General features: G+C 37.3%; 1 protein-coding gene across 7 annotated transcripts in view; it reads right to left on the bottom strand.

Moving 5' to 3' along the window:
- Positions 1-16851, bottom strand: part of ptprt (protein tyrosine phosphatase receptor type T) — a 625436-nt gene that overhangs the window by 21501 nt on the left and 587084 nt on the right. For all 7 annotated transcript variants that reach the window (XM_030135306.1, XM_030135308.1, XM_030135311.1 and 4 more), the window contains 5 exons: positions 11987-12122; positions 6941-7090; positions 4271-4444; positions 3993-4124; positions 775-900 (listed from right to left, as the gene is read on the bottom strand). In XM_030135306.1, coding sequence (XP_029991166.1) covers positions 775-900; positions 3993-4124; positions 4271-4444; positions 6941-7090; positions 11987-12122 — 718 coding nt within the window. The remainder of the gene's footprint in view (positions 1-774; positions 901-3992; positions 4125-4270; positions 4445-6940; positions 7091-11986; positions 12123-16851) is intronic.

Here is a 16851-nt window from a genome sequence, read left to right as displayed (position 1 = left end):
TGAATCCACTCGACTATCTCTACAAAGACTGTACTGAACCTTTCAAAGCTCTGCCTTTGGACAGTCAGTTTACTGTGTGCAAGCTACAGCTCAGTGGAATGTTTTCTGAGATTGTACAAAGAGCTGAGGTTCCGTCAGTAGCTTTAAAGTTAAAAATGTGCCAAAAGCTGCTGTGCTTTGTAATCACTGATTTTACATGGTAGATATTCTGTTTGATTTTCTTTTATGTTTGTTTTGCTTGATATTCAAATACCCTTGTTATTAATTTGTGTAACATACTGATGACAAGCAGTGTGTGTGTGTGTGTGTGTGTGTGTGTGTGTGTGTGAATTAATTGTATTGTGTGTTTTGTCTTGTTTGTCTGCTTTGCTTTGTGATTTTCTGTCGCAGTATGTACATTTTAATTGTAACTTGTCAGAGAGCTGCAGATTAAAAATGATCCTTCAGCTAATGAATCATGCCAGCAGTTGCGTTTTATATTGTTCATAGTCTGTAACAAAGAAAATCAAATCTACAACAGCTCTCTTAATAACCTGTCCATCTATTTGTATGAATGTTAGAAAATTACACCATGATTTTAAGCACAAATGAACAACATGTGAAGTTCATTTGGCTCATTAGTTGGTATATCACAGAGCCCTGGTGTTAAACCATGTCCAACAAACATAAGTTAAAGTGGAACACCATCTGTAAGGCAGGCATTATGGTCCAACAGGACTGGATCTTTTCCATTATACATATGTCATAGTGCTGGGGTTTGGAGTGTATGCATACCCTGGCCATGTTGCAGATCCTGAAGATGCGGTTGATGATGTCTTCATCAATGTCTGCTGATATAAATTCAACTTGAATCGGTCCGTAGCAACACGAACTCTTCTCTGGCCAGTACTGCATACATAACTACAAAGAACACGTGTAGAAAACAAATGGAATGTGTTAAAGACCATTTTAAAAGACAAACGATGTTTTCACAGTAAATAATGCATGTTATTACCACTATGGCTGGACATGCATTAAATGACATTTTCACTCCCTTGTTCTAATGCAGGGGTGTCAAACTCATGATTTTTCAGGGGCCACATTCAGCCCAATTTGATCTCAAGTGGGCTGGACCAGTAAAATAACAAAATAATAGCCTATAACAACAATTCCAACTTTTAGCACCCCCCCCCCCCCAATAAAATTATGAAAAGATGTGAATAACCTGGAAAAAAATATAATTTCTTATGAAAAATAATTGTAATTTTAACAATACTATGCCTCAACTTGTCAATTCTACACGTGCATTAGAGATCGGAACTACAAAGGTATAAAACCTTGAGTAACAGGCAGAATATTGTGAAAAGTGTATTTAATTTTCTTGGTTGTTCGTATTTATTGAGCCAATTCACTGTTTATTGTTACATCCGCCAATGAACAGAGGAGGTCATGTTTTCATTGGGGTTCGTCTGTTTGTCTCAAAAAGTTATGGAAGGATTTTGATGAAATTTTCTGGAAATGTTGATACTGGCACAAGGAACAAAATATTACATTTTGGTGATGTATCAGAGGGGGGGCTGATCTACCTTGGCGGAGGTCTGCGTACTCCGAGTACTTTTCAAGTTAAAGGATAGTTTGTAAATGTAAATATTTTCAGAATTTCAAGTTGTCATTACTTATAAGCATCATGTAATATTACTTTTTTTCACATTGAACCAAGGAGAAAATTTGTTGTATTTATTTATGGATTATTATGTTATTATTTTACTTGACAACACATTGGGCTGAATGTGGAACTTGAACTAAAATGATTTCAACACCATTGACTGTTAATATCTGCAGTGTAATTTTTGCACTTTGCACAGGCCAGATTGGAACCTTTGGCGGGCCGGTTTTGACCCATGGGCCACATGTTTTGATAGCCCCACTCTAAGGCCTTATGAAAGTCATATGCAAATTTAAGAGGATCTATCAGATGAAAATAGGACTGGAATTTCACTTTAAACAACTGCAAAAGAAAGACAAATCATAGCAAATATTTTTGTAGCGCAGTATGTAAAGAACTGAAAAGTGAGAAACTCTGGGGAAGATGAGACAGATAAATCTAGTCCTGATCATGTGGCAGTAATATATTCTTGGAGGGACGTCTACACAAGTGAATATGCATATTAAAAATACTGAGGCCAGGACAAGGTACTTCACTGCACCTTAACAGGTACTTCCAGAAAAATAAAAGACTAAAACCATATGGACTGGGCCAATAAATAAATAATAGATTTGTCCAAACGATTGTACTCCATTAATGTTCATTTTAAACAGACCAAAAAAAAGCAATGCATCATGTGTCATTTATTAATGTATTTATTGGTTTAATTAACAGGGACCTAATACATGTACATAATTCACATTGCTGTATAATATTTAAATTTAAATCTAAATTTATATAAATACTTACATGTATAAATAGCAGATTTTCTTCTCTCTTCTCTTTATATTTTATGTTTCACATGCGTATATTTCTGTTTTTCTATCTTCCCTGCACTTTATTTCTTGTATCCGCTGCTGTCAACTGTGCTATTTCCCCCATGGTGGGATCAATAAAGTCTTAAAGTCTGATCTTATCTTATCTTAAATACACCAGAGTTAGCCAAATGGTTATTTGCCATCTGCAGTCCCTGGACAGGTGTTACATTTTCATCCAAAAAGGTAGCACAAGGTTATACACATGCAATTTTAAATATATATATATTATTAAGAGCCAGGTCTTGACCAGCTCTAAATGTAAACTTTTGTTATGATTTGGTGCTGTAAAAATAAAAGTAGATTTCATTTGATTTGGTTTTGATTTGATAAAATATCTAAACACAGACAAATGCAATACAAAAAATGTACAATTAATTACACATCAGACATAGTAAATAAAAAAAAATGAAATACACATTGCACTTCGACATATTAAAAAATACAACAGAGACAGGACTAAAAATGTCCTAAAAATATTTAAAGTTATCCAATATATTTACTTCACTTTTAAGTAAATAAATACATTCCCAATAATGTAAATAGCGTTAATGAATATTTACAACAGTGAAAAATGTCTACTCATACCTATGTATAAGATCCCAGAAAATATCAAAGTGCAGATGCAATGTATATATAACTAGAAGCACTCGGAGAGCGCAGACCTCCGCCAAGGCTGATCAGTGGCCCTCCCCCGTGGGCCCCCCCACGCCAAGGAGGTTATGTTTTTGCCAGGGTTTGTTTGTCTGTCTGTCTGTCTGTCTGTCCGTTAGTGTGCAACATAACTCAAAAAGTTATGGACAGATTTTGACGAAATTTTCTGGTCTGCGCCCCCCCCCCGTGGGCCCCCCCACCCCCGATCACCACCAAAATTTAATCATTTCTTCCTTATCCCATTTCCAACAAACCCTGAAAATTTCATCAAAATCTGTCCATAACTTTTTGAGTTATGTTGCACACTAACGGACAGAAACAAACAGACAAACAAACAAACCCTGGCAAAAACATAACCTCCTTGGCGGAGGTAATGACAAAATCTAGCTTTAATATCTTGAATCCAACAGAATCTACCAATGAGCTGTGGAGATTATGTTTACAGTTTAGAAAGTTTAGGATAAGGAAGACTTGTGGTCAGCAATTTAGCTTCACACATTATTACTTACTTTCCCTGTGTTTTATGAATTCAAATATAAAGAAATACAATAATGCAAAGCAAACCACTTACTTTTATTTCTTTACCTCTTCCTTTTTATTTCTGTTTGATCCCTTTTGTGTTTCATTATATTGTGTCAGAGGTATGACTACGAAGATAACTGCCAATATCAAGGACAATCAATACAAATGTAAAGTAGTCTCTGAGTGTATTGATCAAGCCCAGTGATGTTACAGTTGATGACTCAGCTCTTGACTTTCTTGTGTTTTTATGAGACAAAGGCAAGAATACAAATCTGGAAAAACAGAAGACATGTGCATTAGTTTATGTGACTGCTTACCTGTGCTGCGTCCATCTCATTGAGCATTACAATGGAGGAGCAGTTGTAGTCAAACACAAGCCTCCAGAAATCACCCATGGTGTTTGGCAAAGGATGCTGGGTAACAATGAAGGCCGCGGGCTGTTTGTGGCTCTGAAGTGTTAAGGTTGTCCAAAAAAAACAAAACAAAAACAGAAGAAATCAGGAAAAATAATATGTCAGAACAGTGGTCAGAAGCATTACCGCAGCCCTATAAAAGTATAAAAGGTATGTTGACACCCTCCACAGAGCACACATACATCCATTAATGCAGCATTGATGTAATTGGAGCTCTCTCCGTCCACTGATATCAGGAAAGGCAGGCAGCGGTCTGCTGATAGAACGTCCATGCTGCGATTCTTGTCGTGGTTCCTTGGTAACAAACCCACACTGCAGTCCTCCGGACGGACCCTTGGGGTCACTATGTTTAGAGTCTAAAAACACAGGAAGTAACAGTTAAATCAGTCCATGAATATTCGTATGTCACATAAAGTACCTACGTTATAATGATAATGACAACAACAGTAGAAGAAGCGTATGATGTTCGTCACCAATTTTTCATCAAATCTGTAAAACCCGAGTGGTAGCCTAAGTACGTAATCACAGAAACACTAACGGATTCGTATTTGTGATACTTAGGCTACCACTCGGGTTTTACAGATTTGATGAAAAATTGGTGACAAACATCATATGCTGCTTTAACATGAGGGTGAGCATCACCAAGGATTAGTTACAATTAAATTACAAGTGGCAAGTGTAGGTGACATAAGACCAAGCAGTACCAGGATCTGCTTTCACACAGCCAATAGAAACCCAGAAGATACTTAATGACCACGCTGCAGTTTGTATACCAACATCACTTCTACATACAACAGCACCACTGACATGTAAATTTGATCATAATATAGGAAACATGTTGGAAAATAACTAAGTGTATATAGTAGTATATGTAAGATATAGTACAGGTCACCTTTAAAAGCTGTTTATACAGTTAACATTTTACCCATTTACACATTTTTTAACAATGGTGTTATCCAAAGCTGTTTCCAACACATACTTCTGACCGTATTTGAATGTGCTAGTATTCTTTTATATGGAGAATTACACTCATTTTGCCTGGCACCAAATGTCAGCTGCAGTGAGAGGGCAAGATATTTAGCAAATTATTGTTGGAAAAGAAATTGTTTTGGTCCAACTATTTGTACCTGGGAGAGTGTGTAGTGATCTTAAAAGGCTTAAATCTCTACAAAACAAAATGACACATAAATGTTTTGTCAAAAAATGCTATTTTCAATGCGTGGTTGCAGTGCAAAGGTTGTTATTTTAGAAGGGAAGAGAATGAAACCTGAAATAGTCATCCAGTGGCAGGATTATTCTAGAGAAGCACATCCCTAGAGCCAGGCTGTCATTGTACACTTACATTACAAAAGGATGAATAACACTAACACTTAAAGCAACACTATAGAGTTTTTCAGCCTTCAAACTATATTTCCAAGGTCATTTTGGTGATACAACAACTCACAATAGGTTCAATTACCCTTTCGTCATTGTTCTAGAGCATCTGTATGACCTGCACTGGCACTATGAAACTTCTGGTTTGGGGTTGTAACGCCTACACAAAAACAACTACAAAATATGACAGCTTTACGGCATATGTCACATCCCCCTCCACCTTCAGAAGACGAGGCAGGTAAACGCAGTTACTAGTGAAGGAAAGCTACAAATAGGCTAACAGTCATGGCTGAAGCAGCAAGAAGAGCATAGAGGGTAAGGGAGTTGTCTGAAGAGACAAAGAAAAGAAAATGTGAGAGTGATAAAATAAGAGGCTGGACTAGGGTGAATATTGGCCCAGCTTTCACTGGCTGAAAGAAGAGGAGGGATGCCCCACCCATGGAGACCTGGACCTGGTACTGTTGGACTACGAAGGATACATTCTGCAATAAAATCTTCTGCATTTAAGTTTATTATGTTTCAGGTCAAGTTATTGAAATCATAGCCTTCTGTTTATGCCCATACATCAAGTTATTCAACCAGTAGCCTTCCGCCGCCAGTAGCTAACATGCTAAACGTTTTTTCGTTTCTGATATTTTTAAAAATAAAATAATATTGTTTGTATAAAATGCTGTAAGGCTACTTTACGTGGCCTGAAGACATGGTTGAAGGCACATTAACTGTCTTGCCTCAGGAAGTTTGTCGGCATCACCGGCTTGTCAATAAATGCGCAAGTATTACTGAGACACAGATTTTACGACAGTTGTTACAGACAATACCGTTTCTTGACTTTAGGGGGACCCGGCAAGCCAAAGTTACATAGTGTTGCTTTAAGTAGCAGATAAAAAAAGACACTTAAAAAAGGCATATTATCAATCATATTAACATTAGGAGTAGGGTTACAGTTATGTTTAGACATGGGTTACATATAAAATAATGTCTAATACATGCACATTGGCATTATTAGACATTATTTAATTATAGATGAAATGTAACAAACCCTAAAGTTGAAGCCAGGTTTAGGGCTATGGCTTCATGAATGGAGTAGATATGTGTTTCAGACATTTTTATTGCGAAGCCTTGTCCTAGTACAGATTTGAGATCTCTTGATTGGTACATTATGCTCATTTTTGATATCAACATAACAAACACACATTCAGAAATAAAAAGAAACGAGAACAGCATTGATAAAGTGAGAAAAGAGGAAAGAGAGAAAAAAAACAAAACAAAAAACACAATTTAACATCTCACCCACCCCCTCAACGCCCCTCCCCAACTCCATCCCCAGAGCCACTGAGAATGAATGAAGTAGATATGAAAATATTAAGAAAAGACACACAAAACAAGATAGTTCCTCTAAAAGATATTTGATCTTCATAACAGAAAAATTCCTGTGGCCCATATGTTTTGTGTGTGTGTGTGTGTGTGTGTGTGCCCACCTGAAACTCATCTTTAATCTGGCTGGAGTTGGTCTGTGGGTCCAGTCTGCTGATGTTGTAGTAAATGGCTCTGAACTCACACACAGGTATGGCTGTGTTCCCACATAGACACGCCTCCAAGATGGCATCATGAACGAACACATACTGCTCCTGCGGGTTACGAAATCAGATGGTCAAAAACCAGGAGGCACAAACCTACATCAAGTGTGCACATGGACAGTATGTGTGCCTTTGTGTGTACACTGAGGTTTGGTCTCATAGTAGCCCTTGGAAATGCCTCTGGTCTCATTTGCGGTTGTAACTCTGCTACCTCTGGGACAAAGGAAGTGACTGTGCTATTAAACTGCATCCCCTGCTTTTTCAAGCCTCCGACAAACTCAAACATCCCACAGTGAACACAGTTTTTGTTTGTGAATTCATTATTTGTGTGTGTGCTCTCTTGGCAGCCTGAAAATAAATTAAAAGGGAGCTGTGCCCTGCAGTATTTCTCTGCTATGGATCAAGTGTGCTCTTTGTGCTCAAACTAACTAGCTCACTGTTAAGAGCATCAGCCATTATGAGCCATACTCACAACCCAAACCACCATCCTCCTTCCTCTTGTGTTTTTTTTTTTTTTTTTGTCACACTTGTGTTCATTTGCTGTCTCTTGCTTTTTCAATTTTCTCTCATTTTATCGCTCACCCATGCTCTCTCTGTGTTGAATGTTAATTGTTGCCCTTGGACGGGGAGAGGACAGTTTTAAAAGCCTCACTGGAATGACCTCTCTGGGCCATTACCTAACACCAGTGACATGCACATGCAAAGAAAAACACATGCGTACACATAAACACACGAATGCATGGTAACAGATAAAGTGCTCATCGACGCACACACCTCTTTCCCATTGTGCCTTTTAAAAGATTAATTGCTTTGTGCGGAGCAGGATTATAATAGCATCGAGTGGCTGCAGCACTGACAAAAATTGCTCCCACACATATTCAATAGGCAGAGCAGGATGTATTTAGCTTGGTTTCAAGAGGAATAAAATCACACATGCAAGTACACACACTCACACACATAACACAGGCTTTCTGCTGTCACACGAAGACACTCAAAGTGATGCCCTGTGTAACATCCTCTGAACCTGGCACTTCTTAAACCCATTCAAAAGTCAATTTTAGGCTCAGGAGCTGGAGTTGTCAGTCTGGAAACGAGGCTGTTTTTCTTCATTCTTCGTAAAGTTGCCTTTTTGGATGTGCTAGGATTTCATCAGGGGTACAAATAGAATGCAGAAGCAGGATGGATTAGGCTGACTTAAGGTAGCTTAGAGAAGAAATTAATGCTTCTGTTCCAAAATGAAACACCTAACGGTTGAAGTCAAAGGCTCTATAAAAATGATTGATTGAATGGAAAAAAATGGATTATGTGGCATTTTTAAAGTATATATTAGTAATACCTTTAAAAATGTACTTTTGTGAAAATAGATTGGTATGAAATAATTATATTGGAGGAAAGAAATTTGGATATTTCCAGTATGACTCAATACAAAATGAATTAATTACAAGCAAGTGGTACCAGGCACAACAAACCCCACCCCTCATAAGTATTGTAGCTTATTTTGGCATCGATCCAGCTGATGTCATCATGCCTATGCATGTGATGATGTCAACATATCAACTGTCTCTATATATGTGCCAAGTCTGAAGGAAATTGCAACAAAACTGATGTTTTTATACATATTTGAAATTTTGTTCATTATAAGTAAATCGGAAAAAAAAGATTGTAAAAATTCATAAAAAAATTTAACTTTGATCTACTTTTCCCAAAATGTATCTACATCTATTCTAGGTCACTGTTAATCTATAAACTCAATTTGGTATGTATTCAATCAATAGTTTTGTTGCTACGGACATTTGAAATTTCACCCATTATAAGTAAATGGGAAATAAAAGATTTTAAAAATTCATAAAAAATTTGAACTTTGACCTACTGTTCCCAAAATGTAATCAGATCTATTCTGAGTCAATGGCAATCTGTAAACCCAATCTGGTGTGAATTAAACCAATCGTTTTGTTAACAAACAAACAAACCAAACCAAAAACAATACCATTGCTTCCCTTTGGGGTCGAGGTAATTATTCTTTGATAATATGAGGACATGTAGATCAGTTTTGCATTACACTTTTCCAAATTCTGCCCATAACTCATGTCTATATACCATCAAATGTCTATAAACTACTACATGAAAACAAAGATAAACTGTATGCTGAAGTAAAGTATATGGAAATAATGCAACACTATCTGTACTTTATGCACATTCTAGACACAGTTCCATTGTGTGTTTTTGTGTGAGTTTGCCATGACAACTCCAAAACCAAAAAAGAAGTTAAATTATAGAGTTAAGACTATAGAACATAGGTTGCTGTGCTCGGCTGCTGTATTTTTGTACTGGAATAAATGGAACTTGCATAAACAGAGGAACTGTCCATCCTTATTTGACCTCATTGTGATCCAGTGTGGAAATGTACTGGTAAACAGAGGACAACTCTTACTTACTTTACATTTTTCCTCAGTTTCCGCCTCTAGACATTAAAGTTATGGCTCATACCATTGGCTGAAACCTCAGTCAAGTAAATCTGTTCTGGAAAATGTGAATGTAACAGCCAATAGGTGGGCTTATAGCACAAATTCTGACCCCATTTCAAAAGGTCAACAGAAAATGCAAATTTATGCACATTTCCACTCCCTATTGTTATTCATCACTTAAAAACTTCCTCGTAACACATGGCATTTCATACAATGACATATTATCTGAGCTGCCGATTGAGGAGTTCGTAAGTGTATGAAGTCTATAAAATGTCTGTCCAAATCTCAGTCTGACATTTCTTTCTGCAGCTCCTCATATGATGCTGCTGCTGTTTTCCGTGTAATACAGTATGGATGGATTCAGTGAACATCACACTCTCCATATCTGTCCACACACACATGCACACACATGAAAATTTACTAAATCTTTTTCCGCTGCATTTATCATTTATCCGTACACAAACCTTTCCACCTCAGTGAAGCATAAAAAAACCATTTTGTTGATATTTCAAGGTTCTTTCTGATGTTCAGCATTTCCACTCAGGCTTTTCAAAAAACAAATTGAGAAAGCAAATGAAAACAGCTGAATGGACAATGGACAAGGGAAAAGTGTAAGCCCAGAAACATACTGTCAGACTAAATATTTAAGAAGAAACTGTAAATTTGGCAAACTGTAATCTACAGCTGGGCAAAAGGATTTACAGTTACTCTGATTTCTCAGATCAAAATCAATAATTAAATCTCTCAACCTCATTTTGGCGAACATCATAAAAGCACGGTTCCTGAAAAACTGAAATGTGCTGGCACATGCAAATTATGTACAATCACATCCTGTTTCATACAATGCAATTACATATCACATGTTTTTTTTTAAATACATGCTGCATCAATTTTGGATCGTCTCAACCCCAAAACATTTGTGAATTATTGACAGTGTAAATCAGTTAAAGCCAAAACAACTGTCATCTGTGAGATGTTTTCTGTACATTTCGGTTTGATTTGTTTTTATTTAAATATTCCTGAATTGATAGATTAATTGCTCCTAGGTAACTTCTGACTTTTGCTAATAAATAGAATATATGAAATGTACAGGCTGAAGTTTGAAGACTGTAGTGTAATCCCCACTGCGCTGCATGTACAGTCCACCTGTACCTGAGGGCTGCGTCCTCTGATTCCATTTCTATCATTCTATGTCTTTTCCTTAATGCAATGCATTACTACAAAACAATCTAACCTGTCTCCGAAATGGGGCGTCAAACAAACAACAGTAATAACAGTAAAGGTGTAAATGCGACCCCTTCCCAATCAGTTTGTAACTTTGAAAATGGTATTTCTGCAGGGAAAAAAAACTGCAGCCTTGTACGTTTTCAATCACTGTCATCAAACCTGAAGCCATAGTTTCCATCAGAAAATCCTTATGGAGTACAGCGTTATACTAACAATCAATATCTGGTCAAACTGTGTAAACAGTGACACAAGGACATTGGACAGGGTGTTTGTTTATAAAAAATACTCCCTTTTGAGACATAATCAAAGCATTTTGAGGAAGTTAGAGGCTTTTGCGGGTTGGGCTGTGCAGGGCTGTTTGTATGAGATGTTTTGAGAAAAACATTTGCAAATATTAAGACAAATTCCAAAACAGAAAACCTGCAAAAAGTATCTCTGGAGTATAGTGGGGATTCATTTGGTTTGATTTTTTCTTTTCTTTGTTTTTATAGAAACTGCCAAAGTTTATTATATTTATTATATTATTTTTATTTTATTGTAAAAATAATAATAATTCTTTATAAAATCATTTGCTGCGTACCTTTCAAATGCCTTTCATAATCCACATCCACCTGCTGTATTAGGTTTCTTACCATTGTCCTTATCCTTTTACACTTGTGTTCTTTTATTCTGTTTGTGCTTATGTATTGTATCCCCTATTTCTACCACTGTTCAATTACTGTTTTGTTCACTGAAACATTAAAAGAATAAAAAATAAAAACTAGAAGCACTCAGAGAGCACAGACCTCCGCCAAGGCAGATCAGTGCCCCCCCGACCACCGATCACCACCAAAATTGAATCATTTGTTCCTTGTGCCAGTATCAACATTCCTGAAATTTTCATCCAAATCTGTCCATAACTTTTTGAGTTATCTTGCACACAGACAGACAGACAGACAAACCAACGCCGACAAAAACATAACCTCCTTGGCAGAGGTAAAAATAAATACATCTTTGTCTGTGCTCAAAATGTAACTTCAGAAATAACATCATCTTACTCGATATGTGTCAGACAATCCTAAATTGTTGTGTTGACGGCTGCGTGTATACTGTCTATATACATGTATGTCTGGTCTTGGCCTATTACTGAGGACATTTTAAATATTGATAACCATATTAGGCTTATCAATAGGTTATAGATACAGTAACTGTGAGTGTAGATGTTTGATGTTGTCATGGTGACATGGGTGTTCTGTGTCGGTGTCTACACACTGACCTCTGTCTGAACCATGTTGACCCGTTGTGATCTCAGCTCTCGGATGCAGTTGAAAATATCCACCACGCCTTCATTCTCTGCCATGTCCAACATGATGTCCACTGCGATGAAACAGCCCGTCCTCCCCGCACCGGCACTGCATAAACGCACACAGAACTTACTTTAATGTGCATGACCTATGGATTAACTCACATAAATGAGACAGAGCGACAAAGGAGCCCCAGGACCCTTCCTCCTGATGTGACCCCTGCTCCTGTCCCCTGATACAGGTCTGTGCACTGGGTTTGATCAAGTCCCTTCCATCACATCCACATATTTGATGTTGAACCTGGTATATGAGTCTGGTATAGACCTGTGGGCCCCCACATCCCTCCCCCATCAGTGTAACCTTCCTGTGTACTATTATGATACGTTTATGATCCTTGACACTTTGATACTGTTTCACCCTCCATGCTGTGATTCTCCCATCCTTTGGTTTATTTGCATAAATACCACTTCTGCCTTAAGCTCGAGGTCAGCTCACATTCTCAGATTTCTAATGTGTGTTTATAAGCCCACAGAGTAGAAATCTCTATCTATCTATCTATCTATCTATCTATCTATCTATCTATCTATCTATCTATCTATCTATAATAGGTCTGTCAAAATTAATGCGTTAACCATCACCATGATTAATCTGACTAAAAATTTTAATGCAATTAACCCATCTGCAGCACAGAATAACTCTGAACGTCTCTAATAATGCATTTGGGGCAGTTTGTCCAAGTAGAGTTATCGTTGCATATGACCAAATGGGCAGCTGATCCGGTAGAGACAGGCAGCAGAATCAACCCATAAAGATGGAAGTCACTAAACAGCATGTTGGCCCTCTGGATGGAAATATGAGTAAAACCAAAAAAACCCAGACGGAACAGTTGACAGACATAAAGTATTATGCACACTCTGCAGGAAGGAGTTTTCTTTTCACTGAAGCACTTCCATCTTAAAATACCACATTAATGTGAAGCATACGTTCGTCAGGGATTCTGCTAACACTTCGGTTAACGTGTCACCCAGTTTGCGACAAATACGTTAAGTGCATATATATTCTCTTCTTTCTTGAGTCTGTTTGCTCAAGCAACATGAAATGTGATTAATGATGAATGAAATTTAATCAGGATTAATCGAAATTAAACCACAGCAGTCCTGTGATTAATCTGATTAAAAAATGTCATCGTTTGACTGTACTACTACATATATGTTGGTTTGAAGTTTTCACATATTAGGAAGAAAGTAAAAAAACATTGTTTATTAAATACTAGAGCTAGCGTAAAGGCTTGTTCCTTATCAGTAATTATATTTAGTTTTAGATTGTTTGTTTTTTCGCTATTTAAAACTGTTGATTTTATTTTAAAAATGCCACAATTAGAAAATACCCATCTTCCCTCTGCAGCTCTCTCCTCTTGGTCTAAATCGAAACATTACTTCTATATGCAGATGATCATTTCATGCCTTTATAGTAAGCTGAAGCCAAGCTCCAAGCTTTTGAACTGAGGTACAGGAATAGTATCCCTTCCAGGTCACTTCTTATGGATTCTTATCAGTGTTTGGAACAACAATCAATGATGTTTTTAACACCTTCATGTCTGAAAACACTTGTGTTTAGTCAAAATCATGGCATCACAGGGATGACATTCTGCAGCCTGAAATCAGAGGCAAGGAGTAAATGCAGAAGTCCAATGTCCGCTCAGATCACTCAGTTACCATATGCTGAAAAGGTCATTATGATGCAGGAGAACTGCAGCGGCTCAATCTACCAGGATTAAGTTCAGTAAGTTCAACAGTAATGCTGAACTTCAGATCACTTAAAGAGACTTAAAAGTCATTAAAAACCAGTTTTCATGTGTGACATTCACTGAGGAATGTGAAGCCTATGAATCTGAAAGCAGTAGAAACACAGTTGGGTGTGTTAGACAAAAAAAGTTATGGTCAAGTACAGAACACTGTGCAGGTGGAGAATTGAACAACTAAGTGAACAAATATTTTTCAGTTAACTGGTTCTAATAAGTTCATTGACATTAACCCATCACAACTCCATCTGTGATGCTTTAAGACAGACTGACCTGGTCAAGATACACTACTACATAAAAGTCTAAGGCCACCATGAGTTTTGTTGCTTAACCCATAAAGATCCAGTGTGACTTTTGCGGTAGGTCCCAAATGATTTTTTCTCTCTATTTAACCTTTCTTATGTGATTTATCACCACTTTTTATAATAAATAGTATTTTGTGAATTTTCAGTGAAAATCAAGTATTTTCTTATAATTAATTTACTGATCATGTAGATGTTCATAAAAGCTCAGATTAAAGGTGAGGATTATTATATCCAAAACAGAGAACACTGAGGACAAACAGACTTTTTCAATGATATATATCATTAACTGAACATAAACCAAGTGTCTCCATCCACTGTCATTGATCCAACTCCATAGATTTTACTGGTGAATCAGTGTTGTAGAAGATGACGGTGTTTCCACAAATGGGTCATATCTGATGACCATGAAAAGATGACAAACTGTGTTTTACACCAAGTATTTACATGTATTGACAGGATTAGTGGAACACCAGGTATGAATCCGTTTAGATCAGAAGATGCTTTTGGTTGACAGTGGATATTTGGGTCTTTATGGGTTAAGTAAAAATTATTAAGACTGCAAATAAGAATTTCTGAAAGTCAGCATCGGCATATGAACTGGAAGATACAGATCAAAACAGCATTAAAACAAAAATACATTCATGAAAGGTATGTATATTATAGATATGGAAATCTTTAAGGTTATGATGTACTAAATCTAAAAATGTGGGTCACAACTACTGACTTTTACCTGCAGAAAACATTTAGTTCTGATTTATCTATTGTTTAAATACTGTGCACATATTTCCTACATTTTCTTGTTGTCTTAATAAAGTGACTCACAAATTCAATAACATGTTGTGCAACCCTGTAAAACAAATGTGACTTTTGCACTTTATCTGTGTAGTCACTGACAAAATGCACAGTAATTAGCATTTCAACAAAAAGTGATGCCTGTTTATTTCTGCTGTGGAGTCTCTAAATGTTAATATGCTCTAGGTTTCTGACATTTGCACATTATTTAACATATTAAGTGTAGAAAACAGTGGAAGCGCTATAAAACGGTGGCTGTCTGACAGTCTGACTTATGGACTAACTGATGCCTGAAATACACAAATGACAGTGGAGACTTTAATACCTGAAGTCAAGTGTTAAGGAGACACATCCTGAACAGTAATTCCCACAGTGTAGAGACGGATGGAGAGTCAGGTGAACAGATGGATGGATCCAAAGAGGGAGGGAAGGTGGAAGAAATTAGTGATTGGGAGTGATAGAAGCGGTCGTCGCAGGGGAGAGATCAAGGGAAGAAAGTAGGTATGGATGGAAGGATTCAGCAGGAACAGAGGATGAGGGATGGAAGGATGGGGAGGAAGAGGAGTGGGAGGGGAGGAACCTATCTTTCACTTTGCAATCCCCCTGACAGTTCCCAGAGATGGTGAAAGAGAGAGGAAGAGGGGGGGGGGGTTAAGAGACAGAAAGAGAGAAAACAGAGAGATAAGAGCAGAGAGAAGGGGAAAGATGGAGGGGGGGAGAAAGAAAAAGAAGGGAGCGCCTCTGCAGATTACCTGTCAACCTCTGTGATTAATGTTGAGACCAGAATACTGCTGGGCTTCTGTGTGTGTGTGTGTGTGTGTGTGTGTGTGTGTGTGTGTGTGTGTTCATAAGCCTCATGACACAGGCCAATAGCATCGAAGTGCCCCCGGAAATTGGAAGTGACTGCCATAACTTCCTGCCTGTCTGTTCATGTCGTTTTACTACAGCTGTCTGTTTACACGTCTGCCTGTCCATTTCCACTTCCACGTCTCTAAAAGTATTTCTCTTTAAAGGCCTCTTTTGTTTCTCTACATACACACATATATGGGGTCTTTCCATTTTTAGGTACTTCTACTCAAAGACAATGGCAAATATTGGACTGAAATTATGTAAATAAACTGAATGAAACTAAAACACCTTTTCCATTTCGTCAAAAATTACGTTTTCCCACAATGGTTCTGTGACACAGTCAGTGCCTTTTTTTTTTTTAACCATTCCTCAGTTGGCCAGGCTTTATGTCAGATATACTAAATCAAGGACTTGGACACCTGTGACTAGAGTCATCCTAACACACAGGTACAGCAAAGAAAGGGTTTCTGTTAAAGTTAGGAAAATATTTTTGTGTTAGTGTGAATAAAAAAAACAATAAAGTAATTTAAATTGTTTTGATCTTGCTGCATCTTTTCCATTTGTCTTGATTTAAAAAAAAAAAAAAAAAAATATTGCTTTTGGCTTGTTATATCTTCGGTGTCGTCTTGTTGTACCTTTTACAGTTGAGGCTTGATGAGGTCCAAACTTTTTCCAAAACATGCTCTTCTATTTCATTTGTGAAAACAAATGCACATACAGGGGTTGGACAAAATAATGGAAACACCTTAAAAAATCAACAAAATATAATTTAATATGGTGTAGGTCCGTCTTTTGCGGCAATTACAGCCTCAATTCTCCGTAGGTATTGATTCATACAACTTGTGAATTGTTTCCAAAGGAATTTTAAGCCATTCTTCAGTTAGAATACCCTCCAACTCTTTTAGAGACGATGGTGGTGGAAATCGACGTCTTACTTGAATCTCTAAAACTGACCATAAATGCTCAATAATGTTGAGGTCTGGGGACTGTGCCGGCCATACGAGACGCTCAACTTCATTAGAATGTTCCTCATGCCATTCTTGAACAATTCTAGCTGTATGGATTGGGGCATTATCATCTTGAGGTGAAG

Source organism: Sphaeramia orbicularis, chromosome 5, assembly GCF_902148855.1.
Source record: "Sphaeramia orbicularis chromosome 5, fSphaOr1.1, whole genome shotgun sequence".
NCBI classification, from domain to species: Eukaryota; Metazoa; Chordata; class Actinopteri; order Kurtiformes; family Apogonidae; genus Sphaeramia; species Sphaeramia orbicularis.
Note: the sequence above shows the minus strand (reverse complement) of the source record. Positions and strands in the feature narration are given on the sequence as shown.